Source organism: Hyperoodon ampullatus (genome assembly GCF_949752795.1).
Source record: "Hyperoodon ampullatus genome assembly, chromosome: 2".
Taxonomy (NCBI): domain Eukaryota; kingdom Metazoa; phylum Chordata; class Mammalia; order Artiodactyla; family Ziphiidae; genus Hyperoodon; species Hyperoodon ampullatus.
In genome coordinates this window covers 128,806,766-128,832,171 of record NC_136915.1, presented here as the reverse complement: position 1 = coordinate 128,832,171, position 25,406 = coordinate 128,806,766, and the positions used below count along the sequence as shown (strand labels likewise).

Below are 25,406 nucleotides of genomic sequence, written 5' to 3'. Positions count from 1 at the left end.
AGAAAAATCTCAAACAATCTAACGTTACACTTAAAGGAACTAGAGAAAGAACAATCAAACCCAAAATTAGCAGAAGGAAGAAATCAGAAAGATCAGATCAGAAATAAATGAAATAGAAACAAAGAAAATAATAGCAAGGATCAATAAAACTAAAAGCTGCTTCTTTGAGAAGATAAACGAAATTGATAAACCATTAGCAAGACTCATCAAGAGGGAGAGGACTCAAATCAATAAAATCAGAAATGAAAAAGGAGATATCACAACTGATACTGCAGAAATACAAAGGATTATAAGAGATTACTACAAACAACTATATGCCAATATAATGGACAACCTGGAAGAAATGGACAAACCATTAGAAAGGTATAACCTTCCAAGACTGAACCAGGAAGAAATAGAAAATATGAACAGACCAATCACAAGTAATGAAATTGAAACTGTGATTAAAAATCTTCCAACAAACAAAAGTCCAGGACCACATGGCTTCACAGGTGAATTCTATCAAACATTCAGAGAAGAGCTAACACCCATCCTTCTCAAACTCTTCCAAAAAATTGTAGAGGAAGGAAAACTCCCAAACTCATTCTATGAGGCCACCATCACCCTGATACCAGAACCAGACAAAGATACTACAAAATAAGAAAATTACAGACCAATATCACTGATGAATATAGATGCAAAAATCCTCCACAAAATACAAGCAAACAGAATCCAACAACACATTAAAAGGATCACACACCATGATCAAGTGGGATTTATCCCAGGGATGCAAGGATTCTTCAATATATGCTAATCAATCAATGTGATACACCATATTAACAAACTGAAGGAGAAAAACCATATGATCATCTCAATAGATGCAGAAAAAGCTTTTGACAAAATTCAACACCCATTTATGATAAAAACTCTACAGAATGTGGGCATAGAGGGAACCTACCTTAACATAATAAAGGCCATATACGACAAACCCACAGCAAACATCATTCTCAATGGTGAAAAACTGAAAGCATTTCCTCTAAGATTAGGAGCAAGACAAGGATGTCCACTCTCGCCACTATTATTCAACATAGTTTTGGAAGTCCTAGCCACAGCAATCAGAGAAGAAAAAGAAATAAAAGTAATACAAATTGGAAAAGAAGAAGTAAAACTGTCACTGTTTGAAGTTCACATGATACTACACATAGAGAATCCTAAAGATGCCACCAGAAAACTACTAGAGCTAATCAATGGATTTGGTAAAGTTGCAGGATACAAAATTAATGCACGGAAATCTCTTGCATTCCTATACACTAATGATGAAAAATCTGAAACAGAAATTAAGGAAACACTCCCATTTACCATTGCAACAAAAAGAGTAAAATACATAGGAATAAACCGACCTACGGACACAAAAGACCTGTATGCAGAAAACTGTAAGACACTGTTGAAAGAAATTAAAGATGATACCAACAGATGGAGAGATATACCATGTTCTTGGATTGGAAGAATCAATATTGTGAAAATGAGTATACTACCCAAAGCAATCTACAGATTCAATGCAATCCCTATGAAATTACCAATGGAATTTTTTACAGAACTAGAACAAAAAATCTTAAAATTTGTATGGAGACACAAAAGACCCCGAATAGCCAAAGCAGTCTTGAGGGAATAAAAAGGAGCTGGAGGAATCAGACGCCCTGACTTCAGGCTATACTACAAAGCTACAGTAATCAAGACAATATGGTAGTGGCACAAAAACAGAAATATAGATCAATGGAACAGGATAGAAAGCACAGAGATAAACCCACGCACCTATGGTCAACTAATCTATGAAAAAGGAGGCAAGGATATACAATGGAGAAAAGACAGTCTCTTCAATAAGTGGTGCTGGGAAAACTGGACAGCTACATGTAAAAGAATGAAATTAGAACACTCCCTAACACCATACACAAAAATAAACTCAAAATGGATTAGAGACCTAAATGTAAGACCGGACACTATAGAACTCTTAGAGGAAAACATAGGAAGAACACTCTTTGACATAAATCACAGCAAGATCTTTTTTGATCCACCTCCTAGAGTAATGGAAATAAAAACAAAAATAAACAAATGGGACCTAATGAAACTTAAAAGCTTTTGCACAGCAAAGGAAACCATAAACAAGACGAAAAGACAACCCTCAGAATGGGAAAAAATATTTGCAAACGAATCAACAGACAAAGGATTAATCTCCAAAATATATAAACAACTCATGCAGCTCAATATTAAAAAAACAACCCAATCAAAAAATGGGCAGAAGACCTAAATAGACATTTCTCCAAAGAATACATACAGATGGCCAAGAAGCACATGAAAAGCTGCTCAACATCACTAATTATTAGAGAAATGCAAGTCAAACTACAATGAGGTATCACCTCACACCAGTCAGAATGGGCATCATCAGAAAATCTACAAACAACAAATGCTGGAGACGGTGTGGAGAAAAGGGAACCCTCTTGCACTGTTGGTGGGAATGTAAATTGATATAGCCACTATGGAGAACAGTATGGAGGGTCCTTAAAAAACTAAAAATAGAATTACCATATGACCCAGTAATCCCACTACTGGGCATATACCCTGAGAAAACCATAATTCAAAAAGACACATGCACCACAATATTCATTGCAGCACTATTTACAATAGCCAGGTCATGGAAGCAACCTAAATGCCCATCAACAGACAAATGGATAAAGAAGAGGTGGTATATATATACAATGGAATATTACTCAGCCATAAAAAGGACCGAAATTGGGTCATTTGTAGAGATGTGGATGAATCTAGAGATGTCTTACAGAGTGAAGTAAGTCAGAAAGGGAAAAACAAATATCATGTATTAACGCATATATGAGGAATCTAGAAAAATGGTACAGATGAACCGGTTTGCAGAGCAGAAATAGAGACACAGATGTAGAGACCAAACGTATGGACATCAAGGGGGCAAAGCAGCAGGGGCTGGTGGTGGTGTGATGAATTGGGAGATTGGGATTGACATGTATACACTGATGTGTATAAAATGGATGACTAACAAGAACCTGCTGTAGAAAAAAATAAATAAAATTAAATTAAAAAAAAAAAAAGTTCAGCGTGAGCTTGAGGCAATCAGTGAAATCAGGGCTTCTCAGTTCTTAATGATCATCAGGTTTTTTATGCTTAACAAAACAAATATTCCATAATCCCTTGAAAATAACCTTTCACACAGTATTTTAAAACAGTATAAAGTCAATTAGTTTGTTTTAGCAGTTTTTTTCTTTTTGGTAACATTTCCAATATATATTAAGATATATATCCACATCCTAATCTCTCTGGTCTAAAATCCCAGGGTCTGAAAACCAGACTCCCAACAATGGACTCTAGTAGAAGACACAGAACTTCAAGGTTTAATTTGATACTAATCACTTTATTATATGGCAAATGTTGATTATCTTGACTTATTTTCTATTAAAAACAAAACAGACCTTTGTTTAAAAAAAATTGGCAAGACACTTATTGTTATGCACATATATTTGCCAGGCAGCTGGTATTAACTGTTTGGAATTTGACCTGAAAGCAAAAGCTTATCGGTCTGGGGCTTCCCTGGTCGCGTAGTGGTTAAGAATCCGCCTGCCAATGCAGGGAACATGGGTTCAAGCCCTGGTCCGGGAAGATCCCACATGCCGTGGAGCAATTAAGCCCGTGCACCAGAACGACTGAGCCTGCAAACCACAACTACTAAGCCCACGTGCCACAATTACTGAAGCCCGCACACCTAGAGCCTGCACTCCACAATGAAGAGCAGCCCCCGCTCGCCACAACTAGCGAAAGCCCATGCACAGCAACGAAGACCCAATGCAGCCAAAAATAAATAAATTAATTAATTAAAAAAAAAAAGCTTATCGGTCTGAGTTGTGCTTTGCTCTGTCTTCTTTCTATTTTCAACCACAATGTACATTCCATAAGGGCAAAAAAAAAATCTGTCTTGTTCATTGTTCTATCACTAGCAACGAGTACAGTGCCTGACACAGACTAGTACTCAATAAATATTTGATGAATACACTGAAACAATACACTTAATATCTGTTATTTGCATATTCTTATCAAATTAAAATCAGACTTTACACCAGACACAAACTGGAAATAAGCCTCTAATATATACTTACATATAACACTTCACACAAATAAAGGATTGTAAATGATAATAGCTCCATTATCTGAAGTTGGGGAAACTGGATAAAAGATGATGCCATTTTTTTCTGTCTTCATAAAGATGAAGGAAAAAGAATAGATTGAGTGGACACAATGTTTTCAAGGTATGTGGAAGAGTAAAACCAATGGAAGAAAGTCTTGAGAAAGGGAAGAGAACTGGAGAGAAAGTGCTGAAGAAACCAAGGACAAAGAGTGTTTCAAAGAGCAACAAGTCAAGGTCACATGTTAGTTAAGAGCCGTGGCATGTCTGTTGGACTCAAGAGGTCACAAGTGTTACAAGAACAATTCAAACATAAGTGCAGGGGTGGAAGCCAGACTGCAGTGCAAATGAGAGTGAGAGTGGGTATTTCTTTAAAAAGGCTGAATTCAGAGAGAGGAAGAAAGCAGCAGCATGAGAAGGAGACAGGCTGGAAGGAGAGTTTCTTTCTTTCTTTTTTTTTTTTAACTGAGGAGACTGGAACTTATTTCTAGCAATTGGCATCCCCAGTGGTGAGGGAAAAGAAAGAAACCTATACCCTACTTCCAGAATTTTTCTTCCTATTATAAAAAGCAAACCACCAATTACTTAAGCTAAAAGTTACCTAATTAAATATACAGGATTAGTCCTCTAACATTAACATATGTTTAACTTCCAACTGCTAGGTATATTATCCAAGTACCTAAAGAACTGTAAGAAACCTTAATGAAAGACAGAAACCAAGACAACTAGCTTTCGGTTAAAGACATTAAAAATCAAATTTAAAGCTTACCATCAATGGCTTGAAAACATTCAACTCAAAATGTCCATTGCTGCCTCCAATGGTAATGGCGACATGATTGCCCATGACCTGGGCTGCAACCATGGTCACTGCCTCACACTGGGTGGGGTTCACCTTGCCTTCAAGAAAACCACCAAAGAGAGATATCACATGAAACACACTTGTGGCTTCAAATATGAGTTTAAGATTAGGTTTTATATCAAATAACCAAGAGAAGAAGGAAAACTAACTTCATTAAATAAAGACATATAATAAAGCAATGTCCCAACCATCAGTGCTGTTTAATGAAACAAACCATGTAGCCAGAAACTCTGAATCATGCAATGGCTAATAAGTAGAGTACCTACAACTACACAGTAAATATAGCTCTTTTCACCTTCATGGCTTACATGCACTCTAGAAATATTTATGGAGCCAGGCACTGAATATACAACAGTGAGGAAGAAGGATGCAGCCCCTGCCCTCATAGAACTCAGAGGCGAGGGAGAGAGAACTGGCAGTTATAATAGATAAGGGGTCAATACAGAGAAATGCAAACTGCTATGGGAATACTTATAAAAGAAGCACCTCACCAACATCTGGGAGGCTTCCCAGAGGAAACTGATGTTAAGCTGGAATTTTCCTATTTGAGTTTCCAGAACCCTACCACCCTGTAACACTCCTCTGACAAGCTCAAGTTTGAACCAAACATCCCTGATTCCTCTGACAAGTAAAAAGCAGCGCAGTGGGAAGATTAGTTCCTTATCTGTGACTCTGCATTTCTCTTTTTTAGGTAATCACCTTGAATTTGCAATCAACTGAACTCATGTCATTTTTCAACATGACATACTTTAAAATCAGATCTTTTCTCATTCTACACATGCCTAGATCTAAAAGAATCTATAGTCAGGTCTTTCTTTTTCACTCTTGTCAGTTTTAGTCCAACTACAGAGTCCTTTATGAATCTAGACTCTGTCATTTGATGTACTGCTATTTCAACTTTATCTGCTAATATGATCAACACATATTCTCTACCTTCACCCTCAGTCACCAGTAAAGTGGTGAAAGGGCACAGCCCTTCAGCTTGCTGCCAAGATATCCCTCCAGTCTGAAGTCAACTCATTAGGCACTCCTTAAATGTCACTGTTCACCCAGCTACATTCATCTAACAGTACTGCCCACACTTCTCCACTGGATTCCATGAATATCAAGTGAGTCCACCAAATGACTTACTGGAATCCAGACATCAAGAAAAGAAGGAAATCTAACTTCATTAAATAAAGTAAGACATAATAAAAAAGCAAGGCCCCAACCATATCTGTGGAGCCTCCCTTACCTAACTGGCCAAAACCTAAAGCAAAAAATGAAATAAGAGGCATTTGATATAATTCATCTTTATTCATCCCATGCAGATCACTTTAACAGCCTGTTCTAGAATTCTACTTGCTTTGGATTGTGAAAGATAGAACTATTACATATTTTCTAAGGTGGAAATCAAAATACATGCTGCTAACTAAAATTCTTTTCTCCTATATTGTTGGGGGATGTCCCCAGAAGTCCTGATCAAAAGTAGCCCACAAAGACATTGTGAAACAAGTGCACCACACATGTCCCTATCCACTTTGAGATCACGTTAAACAAAAGCAGATATGCTTTGTAGATGAGAATGCCTGGGTTCTAGTCAGGTTCCAGTTCTAACATTTACCAGCTATGTGATTACCTGGCATGATACTGCTTCCTGGTTCATTTTCAGGCAAAATCAGTTCTCCCAGACCTGAGCGGGGACCAGAACCCAGGAAACGAATATCATTTGCAATCTTCATCAGACTGCAAGCAGCAGTGTTCATGGCTCCACTGAGTTCAACCAAAGCATCATGAGCAGCCAAAGCTTCAAATTTATTTGGAGCTGTGACGAAAGGCAAGCCTGAAGAAAAAATAATAACCTGTATGAGTTAACAGGTAAAATTATACATTTTTCTAATATGAGCAAGTTAAACAGAAAGTGCCAGTATATGAAAACCAAAAAAAGAACAGAATAAAAATTTTACTTCAGAAAAAAATGCTTAAGACTCAAGCTTTGTCTACATTTCTTCAAGAAGTCCTAAAGGGGTAGAAAATCTGATGATACTAGCACACTTAAAAGATAAAAAGAACAAGTACAATAAATGTTGAAAGAAATATAAAATATTGAAATAAAAAACATTATCCTACTGCAAACACCTGTGTATGATGCCTGACTACGCTTGAGTAAAGAGGAAAAGTAGGTAATATTCACTCTGCATTATTCCACACTCCTTTCCTAGTACAATTTTTCCCCCATTTTAGGTGTTCTATTCTCTTCTCTAGCCAGGACCCACAAGGTCCTCTGAGAGATTAGGGAGCCAGAATGAGTTAGACATTCTCAATCTCTCCCATGTTCAAAATTTTAAAAATCTACATATTCTAAACACCATAATACAGTTCTTCTTGATTAAAATTTGATTTAAAAAAATCTCTGCTAGTACGCAATAATGAGCATTGTATAATTATCTGTACCCTAACTCTCTGGTAATATCTGCATCTTAATAAGAGTTTTCTGGAGATAATAGCTCTAATAAGTTATCATTATCAAGAGCACAGTACTCTACTAAAGGAAAGAGAATTCAAAAAGGTCATTAATTCAAAGAAATGTCACATCATGCCATAGGAAAAAAAGAAATTAAGCCTGTCAATCTCTAACATATTTGTCATTCAAATGAATTTCTCAACCATCAGTTGATTCCTCCTGCTTTGAAAATGAGTATTCAAAACAGCTTTAAATGGAAAATAATTGAATACTACCAGATAGTAAGCAAGTTAGCACTTGACAGATTTTAATAATTACATGCTATATGAACTTACAGATGGAAAACTTTAAAAAAGCAAAAGGTTAACATTACAACTTCTAAAATAGATACAAAGTACATGTTTGATGGGAAAATATTATTTCTAACTTTAAATTTGTAAGAATTCAAAGCAGAAACACCCAGAAAAATACAGACTAGTATAATGGAAATGAGTAATAAACCGTGTTATCACCTACCTGTGAGTGCAGCCACTTTTGCGGCAACCTTTTCTGCAAAGCCAATTCTAGTATTTAAACCAGTACCGACAGCAGTGCCCCCAGCTGCGAGCTCGTAGATTCTTGGCATGGCACCTTTTATTCTTGTTGTTGCATATTTCACTTGTTGAACATAACCACTAAATTCCTGAAAAGCAAAAGAAATTAAGGTGAGAATATATAATTTTCTAATGGCATACAAGTTACTCTAACTACATTAAATTCAAGTTTTTAAAAAACACATTTCAGGTACAAAATTAGAAGCTACTCAAGTGGTAACTGTATTATTTAATTCATATGATAAACAAAGTATAGGAGAGAAAGAGAATTTATAAACCTATCAGGTAGACAATGCCACTGATAACATGTGGCCTATTTATAAACTAGTCTTTCCATAGAAAGCAAAGAAAAACAACACAGGAAATTAAAAAAAAACTTTACTAGATTAAATTACTGGTTTATTTGTAAATTATTTATTTTTTGGTGTATTTCAAACAACTCTGAGAAAGCAAAAAACTGAATCCCCTCATGAAAAATGCAAACATAGAAATATCCTCCATACAATTTCAGTTAAAAAACCTGACATGGAATTTGAGGATGTTTTACAGGGACTTAAGAAGCTATGTGACTCACTGAACAGCACAAGAAGGTAACAGGTTAGAGTTAAGACTATAACTTCAAGATGCATTTTAATTCTGCTATTAATGCCACACTGGTTCCCAAAGTATAACATCCTTTAAGTAAAGTAACCACAGAATTCATCATGTTTCGAACATAGTAAGGGCCTTATCAAGAATTATGCAGAGACAGAAGGTATAAGCTGGAACTCAACTGAGCAAGCCGGGATATAGGGTTACCCTAAATCTTTTTTTCCCTGCCTAAAAACACTGAAAAATCATGAATACTTTTGATTAGTACTAGGATTTCACACTGCTCTAAAGAAAATGTTTTAGAAGATACAACTCCTTTCAGGTAGACCTGATCCATCTGATCTAACACCACTTACATATACACCAGCTGGATTCACTTCAGGAATATATTTTTATTGAGGAAAAAAACTGCACCTTGTCAAAAACCTCAAAAGACAATAACAATAAAAGCAAGTATAAATGCTTCTGATGAGATAAAATCAAAGAGAAAAATAAAACTTTCTGTCATAATACGAAGAATGATGATTTAACATAGGAGGCTGAGTAAATGGCCCAACCAGACTTCAGCATATAATGGTTTTCCTACATGTAACACACACAAAAAAGGAGTATCCAGAGGGATACTCAAAAGTTTCAAAAACATATACTGTATCTCCTTAGAAATTATGCATGGTACTAAGAGCCAATGATGTAAAGAGAAATAAGATACAGCCTAAGAAACAACTTAATTTAGCAAGCTCAATTTAGTCATATCATCTGTATGTCAATTAATCACTTCCAGTTTTCCTCATTCCTTCCATGATAAAGTTAAGGTAAATGATCAAGTTTTTTTTTTCAGTGTTTGCTGTCATCTGAACAAAACTACAAATGAAATCTTTCCAAATAACCAGCAGCCAAACTCTCTCCCTCATCTGAATTTCTACAAAAATACTGTTATTGGATACCTATCCTTTGATACTTGATATAGAATTTGCATATGTCCTACCTCCCAAACTGGAGTGAACTTACTGAGACAAAAACTGTTCCTTGTTTTTCCTTTGCAACGTATACTATTAGGCATTCTTTAAAGTATCAATAAAGAAACATAAAAATACTTTCTGGATTTTTGGAAAAGAGAGAAATACCTCTTTTACATGTGGCCAAAACAATTGTAAAGAGTAAGATATGCCCCATTTAATCATTTTAAAATTAAATTTTAAAGAACTTACTAATTTTGAGTAAGAGAGACAAAGGAAGAAATTATGATAATGATACTGATGAAGATGATAATGACAGCTAACACCAACATGTGCTTATAATGTGTCAGGGATGGTTCTAAGCACTCTACATGAATCAGCTTATTTGAAACTCATAACTATCCTATGAAAGAGATATCTTCCTCATTCTACAGCTCAGAAAACTGATGCACAGAAAGGCTAAATAATTTTCCTAAGGTCCAATAGTTTGCACATAGCAAAGCTAAGATTTGAACTCAAGTAGACTGATGTGGAGTCTGGCTCATAGCCAGTATGCTCTGCTCTCCTGAGTGGATACCAATAAAAACAACTGACTGGTTAATGCAGAATCATCTGTCACTGAACTGAATTGTTATAAATTTGGCCTTTTAAACCAGTGTGATTTAGAGGGTAATATGCTGGCCATTTGTACCAAGCCCGCAATTGAACCAAATCTAATCGCACGCAATATACCTGCCCAAGAGTAAGTGGAACAGCATCCTGTGTATGAGTACGCCCAATTTTGATGATCTGGGCAAATTCTTTGGATTTTGCATCAAGGGCATCATGTAGCTTCTGTAGTCCTGGTAGCAGTACTTCATGAACTTCTATTGCAGCAGCAATATGCATTGCTGTGGGAAAAGTATCATTTGAGCTCTGTTGGAAAATTTTCAAAAGAAATGTAAAATGTTAAATCAGAGGCAAAAATAAACCAAACTTGAATGCCTCAATTAAAAATCTCACTAAATGACTACTCAAAACTTGGCATATTTAGTACTCAATTACATTTACCTGTGGCAAGTCACTTAGGATCAAATAAGAAGCAAGCTGATTTCCTTTGTGGAAGGTATTTAGGACTGTATTACATATACCACCTACAATGAATGTATTATATGTTACTATATCTGCCTGCTAAGAAATGACAGCAAGACACAGAGAAGTACAACTAGCAAATGTATGTAAGGATAGCAATAATAAAATATCTTACAGTTAAATAGCACATACAGTCTTTCAAAAACACTTCTTCCTTTACTAAACTTGAGGAAAATTCTGTGAGGTAGGTCACCACTTTAAAAATATAAAAGCTGAACTTTCAAAGAAATTATGTGACTTGCCAAAATATTTACGGTTGGCAGAACTGGGACCTGACCAGGTAGTCTAAACTCCATGCTCTTTCCTCAACTGTAAACCCATACTTTTAAATTACGATGCTATTTTTTTTTCTTTTTTTTTTTTTGTGGTACGCAGAGCTCTCACTGTTGCGGCCTCTCCCATTGCGGAGCACAGGCTCCGGACGCGCAGACTCAGCGGCCATGGCTCACGGGCCCAGCCACTCCGCGGCATGTGGGATCTTCCCAGACCGGGGCACGAACCCTTGTCCCCTGCATTGGCAGGTGGACGCTCAACCACTGCACCACCAGGGAAGCCCTACGATGCTATTTTAAAAAATATATTCATTACTCATTTGTTAAACTTTGTATTATGGACATTATCAAACTACTTACAAAAGTAGGATGAATGGTATAATGAACACTCATGTATCTACCACCTGAATTCAAACAATTAGCATATAGCCAATCTTGTTTCATCTATAACTCCATCTCACTCCTCCATCTGACCATACACACTAGATTATTCTAAAGTAGATTTCAGACTTCAGTATATGTAAAAGATATGTCAACTCATATTTAAAGGCAAGCCTTGGGTTTGCAAAATCCTTCATACAATGGATTTATGTGAAAAAACTTCCTCACTACTTAAAAATATATTAAATTATACTCAGAACCCAGATCGTGGTTTCTAAATATCACTTCCCAATAAGTGATAAGATCCTCCAAGAGCTCTTTGGAAAAATGAGCGCTTATGAGGGCTGGGGCAGGAAAAATACAAGATGAGAAGCCTGGAGCATCTTATAGTGCAAAAAATTAATCAGTGCCTTAAAAAAAAAAAGGATGGTGGCATGTCCTAAAGACACAGGAGCCAACAAGCTATGGCTCTGTGGCAACAATATGAGTAGCAATATAAATATCAAAAATATTGGACTATAACCTTAAGAAAAAAATATTAATGAATTCATACTGATATACATAAATGATTAAATAAATAAATGTCAGGGGAGAGAGAAGACAGTATTCCTTACAGAAAAATTTCAATTAATAAATGTGGAAAGAATGAGGGAAACAGAAAATCACTACTGAAACACTAATGTAGTTGTTATTGGCAAGATCCACTGATGAATGTTAAAATTAATAGGCAAAAGTTTAAGGAGAAAGAGGCTATTTGCATAGCCTCAAAGTTCTCTATTAATTCTGTGGTGATCTTAACACATGTCCAAAAATTTCTTGATACTCATCCCTTTAGGAAGTGGAGCTTAAGTGTAGTAGCTGGAGTATAGGCTGGACACAGTGGCTTACTTCTACCAAATAGAGAATAGAAGATGGAGAAACCAAGGAGACACCATCTTAACCAAGTGATTCAAGTTAACATCACCAGTACCAAGTCATGTTGCTATCATGTACCCCTGATACGATGCAAGAAGAGCCCTTCATTTCTATAACAGTCTTTCCAAAAATCCAGTCTCAGTCTAATCATGAGAAAACAACAGACAAACCCATATTGAGGGACATTCTATAAAATACCTGGCCACTGCTTTCAAAAGTCACAAAGACAAAAGACAAGCTCTCACAGATTAGAGGAGACTAAGGGGATATGATGACTAAATACAATGTGGAGCGTGGACTGGATCCTGGTTAAGAGAAAAAGGAGATGAAAAGAAAACTAGGGAAATCCTAATAAAGCCTGTTTAATTAAGAGTATTGTACCGGGCTTCCCTGGTGGCGCAGTGGTTGAGAGTCCGCCTGCCGATGCAGGGGACGCGGGTTCGTGCCCCGGTCTGGGAGGATCCCACATGCCGCGGAGCGGCTAGGCCCGTGAGCCATGGCTACTGGGCCTGCGCGTCCAGAGCCTGTGCTCCGCAACGCGAGAGGCCACAGCAGTGAGAAGCCCACGTAATGCAAAAAAAAAAAAAAAAAAAAAAAAAAAGAGTATTGTACCAATGTTAATTTCTTAGTGTGATAAATGTACCAGGGTTATGTAAAATATTTAATATTAAGGGTAGGTGGGTGAAGGGTATACAGGAACTCTGAAATATTTTTGCAATTCTTATAAATAATTTTATATTTCAAAAGAAAGAGTTTTTAAAATATAAATCAAACAGCAAAAATATACATATATACTAAATTCAGGTGTCCTAAAAGTGATTTTTTTCCCTAAAGGTGCTTTTTATGAAAATTTAAGACATAGACTCAAGATTCCTAAAAGAAATAAGGAGAACATAAAAGAAGTCCTTTCCATTAAAGAATATAAGCAGAATGAACATTCCCTGTCAAAAGTTAATGCCTGGGGCTTCCCTGGTGGTGCAGCGGTTAAGAATCCTCCAGCCAATGCAGGGGACACAGGTTCAAGTCCTGGTCTGGGAAGATCCCACATGCCGCAGAGCAACTAAGCCCGTGCGCCACAACTACTGAGACTGCGCTCTAGAGCCCGCAAGCCACAACTACTGAAGCCTTCGCGCCCTAGAGCCGTGCTCTGCAACAAGAGAAGCCACTGCAATGAGAAGCCCAAGCACAGTAACTAAGACCCAATGCAGCCAAAAATAAATAAATAAATAAATTTAAAAAGAAAAAAGAAACTCATTAAAAAAAAAAAAAGTTAATGCCTGTTTTACAAGGAAAATCTCAGGATTCTTTTCAATTTATAACAAAGAAAAGAAGAGATCGTATACCGACCTGGCTTTTATTAACATGATCGTTGGGATGCACGGGTTTCTTGCTGCCAAGTTCACCTCCTAGCATTTCAATTGCTCTATTGCTAATGACTTCATTTACATTCATATTTGTCTGGGTTCCTGATCCAGTCTGCCATACCACGAGAGGAAAATGATCATTTAATTTACCTTCAGCTACCTGCAGAGCAAAATGTTACAAAATGAATTTTAAAAAATAAGAAATATTCATTTATCTATTTAATTCAAATATGATTAAGTTGGTACTATTTATAGTACTATTTTAAAGGTATTCACTTTTTTCATATGCTGTTGATGGTGCCAAATAGTTCGTGGTTGTCCAGCAAATTGAAGCTCCTGCAGTCTAACCACTGTTACTTTAAAAGGTGAAAGATTATCTATTGTGAATGGTGTAACAATTTCACTGATTCCAAATGAAAACTGAATCAAAGATATCTTTCTCCTATTTCTCAACTGCCCTCTAATAATATACAGACAGACCCACCCACCCATTAAGGCTGGCAAATGTGTTAAGCCTCTAGATAAATTTATTGTTAGTACTCAGCAGGAATATCCAACAGATGTTACAGCCAGGGTCAGCATGATAATGAACGAGTGACTTAACAGTGTGAGTTCACTAATAGCTACTGTATCCCACACATGTCCTACGAGTAGCAACCTCCAAGCAGAGACATAAAAATGGTCCAGATTTGTCCTTATTTTTGTCATATTTTTGTACTTTTAGTTAATTTGTTAGTTTTTGGATTATAAGCTTTCTAAGAGAGTGGGTGCTTAACTTCACCTTCTGGAATGATTTTAGCTTAAAAAAAATCAGCATGCACTTTAGAAATCTATTACCTTAAACAACTGATTCACTTTAAAGTAAAACTTTTTTCCTAGTTGTATAAAAATAACAGGTGATCAGTGTAAAAAATTCTGAGAACTAAGAAAAGTATAATAGTCATCATAGTTTTACCCTCAGAAATAAAGATGATTAGCATTTTGGCATCTCCTTCGTCTCTACTTCCAGCAATGGGAGTATATATGTAGATGTAGAAAAACATGTTTTTCTGTTCATTTTTTCAAAACAAAATTAGGATCATAAAATACATGCATTTTGCAATCTTTCCTCCCCAATTCTTATATGGTAGGCTTTGTTCTATGACATTCTTTAAAAAACTAAATTTCTATGGCTTCACAATATAACTTACATAAGCAGCTGTTATAATAAATAGTACTGCAATGAACAACATTATATTCAGAGCTTTTATTTTTTTTTTAATTTTTATTTTTTGCGTTACATGGGCCTCTCACTGTTGTGGACTCTCCTGTTGCGGAGCACAGGCTCCGGACGCGCAGGCTCAACGGCCATGGCTCACGGGCCCAGCTGCTCCGCGGCATGTGGGATCTTCCCAGACCGGGGCATGAACCCGTGTCCCCTGCATCGGCAGGCGGACTCTCAACCACTGCGCCACCAGGGAAGCCCTCAGAGCTTTTAAACTGTTATCTCTGACTGCTTATCTTTAATTGCATAAGCAATTAATTATGTTATTAGTGAAATAGTGAAATTACATTCTCCACACATATTATCAAATAACCAACTAGCTTTAAAAGGAATCATCTATACATAAAACAAGAAATCAAATATATAAGTTCAAAGAGTATCTCTTCAAAAAGTTTTCTTTAAACTATATAAATTAAAAGGAAAAGTAAATTAAAAATAAAAGGTATAAAATCATCCAGAAAATTTGCCACAATATTTTAAGCACCATATTAATATCCTCACCAAATAATAATGCTACCACCCTATGTTGAAACTCATTAACTCAAGAATTCACAGTGCCCCTTTCCTCATGCCAGCACTTATCATTATCCAGCAGTTAATATGGGTCTGATGCCATTAAGTAAACACACTTATCACCTCTTACCTCATCTGCTGCCTTCATTATTGCATTAGCAATCTTTGGATCAAGACCATAATCCTGGTTTACTTCAGCAGCTGCTCGCTTCAAGATGCCAAATGCTTTAATAACTGGGATCTAGAGTTAATCAGAAAAATATCTCAAATTTGCAATTGTAGTTAAGCATGAAAGTTTAAGATTACTATCTTATACAGGTACAAAAATTTAAGATTACTATCTTATGCAAGTACAAAAAAAATGCAGGTACAAAAAAAAAGCATAAAAGTTTAAGATTACTATCTTATGCAGGTACATAAAACAATAACTTAAGTAACATTATGACCCTAAAATGTTTAGGATATAGAGAAAGATTAAAAATAGATATAGAAAAACCAAGAATCATCATTTATCTATTTGTTTAGGGAACCAAACAAAAGCAAATACAATGACTTTTCATAGATATAACGTATGCCTCACACACACATATACACACATTCACACATATATAATATACCATTTGTCCTATTTATTATAAGACATTATAATGTATATGTTTTTATTGCATATATTTAAAAACTAATGGTAATCATTTCACCAGCCTACACCATTATTTCCCCTCACTGGATCCCGTGCTACATTATAATTTTTCCTTCTCTTTAGAAAAAAGTAAAAGTAGCAAATAAAATAAAGGTAGCAAAATGGTGCTGGGAAAACTGGCCACATGCAAAAGAATGAAACTGGACCACTAACTTACACCATACATAAAAATGGACTCAAAATGGATTAAAGACTTGAACATTAAGATCTGAAACCATAAAACTCCTAGAAGAAAACATAGGCAGTAAGCTCCTTGACATCAAGTCTTGGCAATGATTTTCTGGAGGACTCCAAAAGAAAAAGCAACAAAAGCAAAAATAATCAAATGGGACTACATCAAACTAGAAAGCCTCTTCACAGCAAAGCAAACGTCAAAAAAATGAAAATGCAGAAGCTGGAGGGTGCAGGACCTGAGTGCTGGATGCCAGGGCCCCCTCACTGACAGCAGCCCTGCATGAAGGCCAGAGGCTGCCAATACCTCCAAGCAACAGGATGCTGAGGGGCCCAGGGTCCAAGCACCTAGCTCCCCAAGGGCCACAGAAGCTCCTTGCTGCCCTGAAGCACCGAGCACGAAAGGATCAGGCCAAACGGGGCTTCAGGAGCCTACCTCCTCCACTGCTGAGGGAGCCTGCACCAGGGGCATGCTGGGAAGGGAGTGAGCAGCCCAGCCAGGCCTGGCCTGTGCAAGGCTCTCACCGCTGAGGCCCAGCGTGCTCTGACCTGGCTGGCATCTGATTCTGCAGTTTTGGATTTTGTGGGTCAATTTTACATACATATGGCATATGGGCAAGGCCTCATACACTTATATCTGTAAGTGTAAAATGGGCTTGCCTTGGAGGTGGGGGTGTGTACACATGAAGTCAGTGGCTCTTCTGTGAGCTGAAGAGTCTTAAAGCGGAGCTGTCATCTGTGGCTGCTGTCACAGTATGCTGGCAGGACAAGCGACTTGAGCGTTTTGCTGCCTGATTTGAGGCTCAGTCCCTCCCTCCCTGCCCTTCAGGGCTCACGACAGGTGACACACCCAGGCCTTGACTGTGTTTCTCCTGTTAGCAGGACTTGGGCAGCTCTGGCTCTCCTAGCTCCCCTGGAAGCTCCTTTGCTTCTCTTGACCTAGAAAAGGGGTTGCCAGGCAGTGCTGATGGGGCGCTCAAAGACAGCGATGAAACTGCTTCCCTGCCTAGGACAAGGGACCTGCAGAATGTTCTGTGTGGGATGATGTGCTGTTAGGGAGCCCCTCAGGCACCACTTCCTCTGCCCTCTGGCAGTGCCAGGACCATGCCAATGACGTTTCGCAGTAGCCCTATCGTTCACAGCTGCCTCTCTAGCCTGCACAAATGATTGACAAGAGATCACCCAAAGGATTCTTTCTAAAGGTTTTTGGGTTTTGTTTTGTTTCCTTTGTTTTTGTTTTGCACGTGACAGTGTTTGTCTTGAGGACCTTCTGAGAAAGAAGGGGTGTTTTAGGGGTGGTGCCTGGGTTCCTGGCCTCTAGTGCTCCACCCCCTTCAGCACCCCACCTGGTACCTTTGCCATGTTGGTGCTGAGGTTTCCTGCTTGATGAAATCAGATTGTTTGGAGTAAGAAAAAGGAAAGGGCTTCTGATGGCTTTGCCACAAGCTTACCTGTGGTTTCAATCTTGGGAGGCCACTGCTGATGCCATCACCACTATCTCCATGCAGCAGTTGCTGGGCCCTGGGCCCAGTTGTCCCCTTGGCTTTATGAGTCTGTTTCTGCTTCCTACACCCATACCTGCAGTGTAGTCTTTTGAGATTTGCTCTGATCCTGTTGCCCAAGTAATAAGAGCTATGTCCTCCTTGACATCTTACTTCTTCTTATGTGGGAGCCCCCAGCTCTTGTCTGACAGCTTATGGATAAGAATGAGACTCAGCCATTGACTAAGCCCCAGAAATCCACAAAAATGGCTGCAGACAGTTATGTCTATTCCTTCTCTACCCCCACTCCCACCCCTTATACATGATACCCTATACTGTGAAAGTCCTGCTAACTGCAAACTTGCCAGAGTATTAGCCAATCTTTGTACAGAACAATGTTCTGGAACAGCAGAATGAGTCTTGGGTCAGGAAGCAGGGCTACACTGGGCTTGGGGTACTGTAACTCCATCTCCATCTGGGGCTCAGCTTCAGTGTAGCTGAGGGAGCCACAGACCAAGATAAATCGGATGCTTGAGTTTTTCCTTCTTCCTGTATTTCCTTGAAGTCGATTCATTATCTTACACAAATAGCCTACTCTTTCAGCCCTTAACTTAAATCCTTCAGATAATTAAGTTCATGAAGAGTACTCCTGAATTATGTTAGGACTTAGACCAGAGATGGCACATCACTTCCCCTCTTCCCCCATGGTAGGTACCACTAATCTGCTTCAGAGTATTTCCTGCTAAATCCCTGGTATATATTCTCATTTCTCAAGATTTCCCCAGCAGCCTGTATAAGTGTTGAGACCCATTTGCCATCCCTGGCTGAGGGAATACTACTCTACTCTGCTGAGGAACATAAGAGCTGCCAATCCCATACAGGGTTTGCTGGGCTAACGAAGCATGGGGAAGAGGCATAAGTTTCTGCCTGTCCCCAGCAGGAAGGCTTGCAGTAGCCAACATGATTGCCTGCCCCACTTCAGTTATCTCTTAAAGTCCTAATGTTGGCAGGGAGGGGACTGTTGGAGTCCAGTGTGGTGTGGGAAATCACAGCCACACAGGACAGCAATGCTCAGAAACCAAGTCTAGCTGCTGTGGAGCTACAGTGAGCAAGGTGGCCCCAGCTGTGCAGGGTACAACCTCTGCTCTCACCTCCAGCCGTCTGTCTCTAGGCATCCAGGCCAGGCTATGGATGGGGATTCCCTTCTTCTTCCTCTCCACTGACCAAATCTTATTAACCACTACAGCTGCTCTGCTTTCCAAATTCAGCCCAGGTTCCTGGGTGCTGCCCACACCAGCCAGGGTCCTGGGCCAGATGAGAGGTGGCCTATCCATGAGTGAAGGTCAGTTCCTTCCTCACTGGAGCAGGTCTTATACCCCAGTTTTAGGACCAAGAGTTGTGTATTGGTTTCTTAGATTGCTAGCTTTTCCTGCAGGAGACCAAAGCAGGTGAGGCTCTGCTGACAGTAATTTGCCTTCAGGGTCTTGTCCAGCTGAGAGCTTTGTGTACACCAGATTCTACGAGGTGTCAGCAGTACTTTTAAAAATTTGTTTTCGGTGAGGTTTTTGGACCATGTGCTGAGCTCAGGCACTTTCTGTAAGAGAATGTTATGTCTGTAAAGATGGTTATTTCCCCTCCTCCACCCCCATCATGGTGGCCCTGTAGAAGGCTGACCAGAAGGCCAGTGGAGCTGCCCTAGTGTCTACGGGGGAGGGCGAGGCCTGCTGAGTTGGTGCTCTAGCCCTCTCACCTTGCACAGCACAGAGGAGGTCACCCCAGGGACAGCCAGGCACCTGCCTGAGGGAGGGGTGCTGTCCCTGTAACTCCTTCCCTTATGGCCCAAACTGGCCGCCCAGATTTGTTTGAAGGTGTGCTGACAACTTTTTGGTCTCGTTTTGGTATACAGAACAGCCAGGGACTTGATTTTGATGTATTTTAAAACCACAACAAATAAAGAGTCTGCTGCCTTAAAAAAAAAAAAAAAAGAAAAGAAAATGCAACCTACTAAACGAAAATATTTTCAAATCATATATCTGATAAGGGGTTAACATTCAAAATATATAAAGAACTCATACTACCCAGTAGCAAAAAACAAACTGATTAAAAAATGGGCAGATGATGAGAACAGACATTTTTCCAAAGAAGATATACAGATGGCCAACAGATACATGAAATGATGCTCAACATCACTAATCACCAGAAAAATGCAAATCAAAACCATGAGATACCACCTTACACCTGTTAGAATGGCTATTATCAAAAAGACAACAGGGGCTTCCCTGGTGGCGCAGTCGTTGGGAGTCCGCCTGCCGATGCAGGGGACACGGGTTCGAGCCCTGGTCTGGGAGGATCCCACATGCCGCGGAGCAACTAGGCCCGTGAGCCACAACTACTGAGCCTGCGAGTCTGGAGCCTGTGCTCCACAACACGAGAGGCCGCAATAGTGAGAGGCCTGCGCACCGCAATGAAGAGCGGCCCCTGCTTGCCACAACTAGAGAAAGCCCTCACACAGAAACGAAGACCCAACACAGCAAAAATAAATAAATTAATTAATAAACTCCTATCCCCAAAATTAAAAAAAAAAAAAGAAGACAACAAATAAGTGTTTGCGAGGATGTGGAGAAAAGGGAAATCTTGTACGTTGTTGGGAGGAATGTAAATTGGTGCAGCCACTTTGGAAAACAGTATGGAGGTTCCTCAAAAAATGGAAGTACGTCTGCTGTCTGATCCAGCAATTCCACTACTGGGTATTTACTTGAAAATGAAAACACTAATTCGAAAAGATATATGCATCCCCATGTTCATAGCAGCATTATTTACAATAGCCATGATATGGAAATAACCTGTATCCATCAATGAATGAATGGATAAAGAAGATGCGGTAAAAAATACAATGGAATATTAATTGGCCATAAAAAAGAATGAAATCTTGTCATTTGTGACAACATGGATGGACCTTGAGGGCATTACGCCAAGTGAAATAAGCCAAACAGGTAAACACAAATACCACATGATCCCACTTATATGTAGAATTTAAAAAACAAAACAAACAACAATCAGAAAACCAAGCTCATAGACAGAACAAACTGGTGGTTGCCAGGGGCAGGGGGTGGACAAAATGTATAAAGGAGGTCAAGAGGTACAAACTTCCAGTTATAAAATAAATAAATCATGGGGATGTAATGTATTGCATGGTAACTATAGTTAATAATACTGTATTGCAATTTGAAAGTTGCAAAGAGATTTTAAAAGTCCTCATCACAAGAAAAAACATTTTCTTGTAACTACGTATAGTGATGGATGTTACTAGACATGTAACTAGTAACTAGATTTACCGTGGTGATCATTCTGCAATGTATTCAAATATCGAATCATTATGCTGTATACCTGAAACTAATTTTATATGTAAATTATACCTCAACTAAATAAACAAATAAATAATAAAAAGAAATAATATATTTAACTGCTAATTAGTATGAAATACCCAGTTACTGAATGGGTATCATTTCATCCCAAAGCCAAAAAACATGATATTTTAGCTAGTCAGTGAAGCCTTGACACTCAATAAGTCACTGGACATTTCTCTCAGAATAATTTTTTTAAAAACCCAGAGTTCGGGCTTCCCTGGTGGCACAATGGTTGAGAGTCCGCCTGCTGATGCAGGGGACACAGGTTCGTGCCCCGGTCTGGGAATATCCCACATGCTGCAGAGCGGCTGGGCCTGTGAGCCATGGCCGCTGAGCCTGTGCGTCCGGAGCCTGTGCTCCGCAACAGGAGAGGCCACAACAGTGGGAGGCCTGCGTACCGCAAAAAAAAACAAAAAACAAAAAACAAAAAAACCCAGAGTTCTATAGACTTAAAGGTGATAGCTTCTGATATATATAACCACATATCAAACCCTTTTAGTTTGCAGATCTTTTCACTTTCTACTCCAAAGCACTTAATAAAATTTAAAAGGATAAATTGAGTAAATTCTGATGAGGTTTCAATGAAATACCTGGTTTCCACAAGATAAATAAATTATGTGTTCTTGTCAAAGTTAGTAATATAGACTGTGATTTAGATACCATACCAGGTTTGAATGAGAAAGAAGGAAGAAAGGAAGGGTGAGGAAGAGAGTGATAAATTTGTAAAAGAGAAGCTATAGTCCTTAGAGGAAAATAAAAGTGGAAAAACAACAAAAAGTAATGAGTAAGACACACTGAACCTGGGTCACACAGAGGATAAAATGAAGGGCAAACAAAAGGAAATAAAAACAAAACATTTTTACTTTGAATTTTAAGAAATTAAAATTAAAACATTACAAATGTTTTACCCAAATGAAATGGAGATATACGGCACAAAAGATTAGAAGCTTTAAAACTTTACACATGAAAACAAATGGGAATTTAATGTTCTACAGGAACACTGCAGTGGGTTAAACCACTGCCAAAGTCACAAACAAGCTACACACCCAAATGCCAATCAACTCAGACTACTAGAATGGAGTGACTGACCCCACAGTGCTTGTGGACTCATGAAAATGAACAAAGGTCACAGCAGAGAGTTTCACTGGACCCTATTAAAACAAAATAGTAAATGTATCATTGGAGATGAAAGAAGGGTCTCATTATCCTTCATTTACTCACATAGCAGTTCATAATCTTTTTTTGGTTTTATTTTCCTATGGACCTGAGGTACAAAGGGTTGGGTTTAATCATACTACTTAGTTCAAGGCACATAGTCTGCTTTATATTTAACATAGTTCAGGAAATTAATCCAGATGAAGCCAAATGTGAAAAAAATCGATAACCCATGTATCCATGTTTCACAGACACCTGTCCAAATCCAAACAACTTCTCTATCTCTGGGACAGCAGCAGCGGCAGCAATCACGCACTCCCAGAACCACACACCTTGCTGGTTGAAGCAGGAAATTAAAAACATGAGCCATGCTTATTCCAGTCAATACTGGTTAAGACTGATCTCTTTAATCCCAGGAGTTGAACTATATGAGAATACTTTAGGATCTGCTACCCTCTGTCTCCCAACCATGTAGTCTGACCCTATGTTTACCTCACCATTAAACTGGATGTGGGTGGCAATAACAGAGAGATTCTTCTAAGAGGATTCAGCTGCCTCTTGGGAAATTGTATGAACCTGTCAAGATTCAGTCTTGAAGCCTTAGTAATTAGCTAAAATCCAGAAGTTAAAATTATTGTAAGATAAAAAGTATATTTAGAAGATAAATGTTAAACAGTATCTCACCAGATGAAGCCTGGCTACTGCTAGGCTTACTAGCCTATCCTGAATTCCTACACTGACTATTTTTCTTACCCTAGTTGGGCTCCAGTAGGATATGTAATATATTCCATCAATTCTTTTCACACTTTAACATCCCTGAAATCAAGATGCATCTTACAATCAATGACATGTCACAACTTTAATTGGCAGACTTTTTCTTTCTTAGTAGTACACATCAGTTCTAACTAAGGATCAGTTCTAATCTAAGGATTTAATAAAATATGGTAAAAGTTTTCTAATCATTAAATCATTCATGTAGCAATGAACAAATACTTATATATTACCTATTATATGCCAGACATCATGACAAATAGTATTTTTATGAATTTGTGTATACTTTTCTACAAACTGAAGCCAAGATAGATAAAGTATAATATTAAAGAAAAATTGGTTTTCTTTTAAATCATTAAAAAAAATCAGTTAAAAAATTAAGTATCAAAATTAAAAATGCTTACAAACTGCAAAATTCTAGTAAAAATACGAACAATCCAAACAAGAATGAAAAACAAATCACTTAGTTCTATCAAAAATCCAAAATACTCAGTCATAGGTCAAGATAGTAGTATACTAAACTTCAAAAAGTTCTTTGACACTTTACTGAGAGAGAAACATCTTATTATTTACAAAGCCAGTTCTCTAATAACTACATTTTAACTCTGTAAAATACTTATTTATAAGGTAAGGTGACTCACTGAATAATGCCTAGTTCATCCAAAATAAGCCAACATTTCCACAAAAGCCACTTACTGGCATGCGTTCTGTCACCCCTCCAATCTTAAAGTTCATTGTTGATCTCACAGTCTGGGCGCCATAATACTTATCATTTGGGACCTTGAGTTCACCAAAGGTATCATATTCTATCCGAAAAGAATTTTGGCTTGCCTAAAGATAAAGACAAGACACTGTTATAGCTTGAAAAGAAACCAAGTATCAAGAACAATAACATCATATAAACAATACATCATGTACAGGTAAAGAAACCTTAATAAGTACCAAAAAGACAAAAAAATTCCATTTTGATTCTCATTCTACTCCCCTCACTTCCAGCTTTTTTCTTGAGAAATTTTTGTCACACAAATTTATTAATATACGTGTTAAAGACAGATTGTAGAATTCATACACTGTGCCAATGATAAATAAAAAAAATAATCTTTTCCAATTCTGGAGTATGCCTATTATTGGTCAAGCTTTGATGTACTTAGGTTAATGCTTACTTTACTGGGAACTTTTGAAAATAACCTAAGAATGATACTTTAAAACTTGAAAGTATTATACATTATATATATATATATATATATATAAATAATTATATATTTAAACAAAGCTTGTGTGGTCTACAAATATTATGCATGAGAGATAGCTTAGTGCCATACAAAACAGTCCAGGCTTTGCAGTGAGACAGCCCACCATCTGGTAGCTGTGTCATCTTCAGCAAGTCAGCTTTTCTCATCTATAAGTTACAGTAAATGTACAGACAAAGGGACATGGGCTAGATCGGTTCTTAACCTTTTCAGGGTGTTGGAACCTTTTGAGAATATGAGGAAAACTATGGATCTTCTCTCTAGAAGAATGAACATAAATACATATATGTAAAACCTTACATATGATTTTAAGGAGTTTATATCTTGAAACCAATCCACTCCCCAGGATAAGAACCCATGACCCCAAATCTCTTTTATGGAGAACCTAGGACTCTACTAAGTACATCAACTTACACTAATTAAAAAAGAAATACACATCTGGAGTTTACATATGATACTTTACATTAAAGAGATTAAGAGTATCAGAGAGATACTCAGAACTTTAATTAATGTTCATCTTGCATTAATTATAAAATAAACATGGTCAGATGATTCAAAAGATTTAAAAACACCCAGCCAAGTAACCTTACTTTAGTAAACAGTCCTCTGAATAAGAAAAAATTAATTTTGTAGTTATCCCCTGAGACTAGAAAGATTTTTTAAAAACCCTTTATATATTACAAAGCCTTTTAGATTGCATGAAAAGAAAAATATCCTTGTACCTAGTTAGAAATATAGGCGTATAACCAATGAGGTACATTTTTTTTCTATGCCTAAAAGTCTGCAGAGGAGGGGAGTGGCCGAGATGGCAGAGTAGGAAGACTCTGAGCTCATCTCCTCTCATGGGCACACCAACACTACAATCATTTACAGAGCAATGATTGATGAGTAAGGCTGGAAAATTAGCAGAAAAGACCTTCTACAACTAAAGATATAAAGGAACCATGGCAAAATAGGTAGGAGGGAGGAAGACACAATAAAGTCAAAACCTATTACCACCGCCCCCCAC

General features: G+C 37.8%; 1 protein-coding gene across 1 annotated transcript in view; it reads right to left on the bottom strand.

Annotated features, from left to right (window-relative positions):
* FH (fumarate hydratase) overlaps window positions 1-25,406 on the bottom strand; it is a gene marked incomplete at its 5' end in the record, with an annotated part of 42,458 nt that overhangs the window by 6,251 nt on the left and 10,801 nt on the right. The window contains 7 exons of the mRNA XM_079727916.1: window positions 4,950-5,077; window positions 6,658-6,861; window positions 7,999-8,164; window positions 10,355-10,537; window positions 13,669-13,845; window positions 15,593-15,703; window positions 23,844-23,978. Of these exons, the coding sequence (XP_079584042.1) occupies window positions 4,950-5,077; window positions 6,658-6,861; window positions 7,999-8,164; window positions 10,355-10,537; window positions 13,669-13,845; window positions 15,593-15,703; window positions 23,844-23,978 (1,104 nt within the window). The remainder of the gene's footprint in view (window positions 1-4,949; window positions 5,078-6,657; window positions 6,862-7,998; window positions 8,165-10,354; window positions 10,538-13,668; window positions 13,846-15,592; window positions 15,704-23,843; window positions 23,979-25,406) is intronic.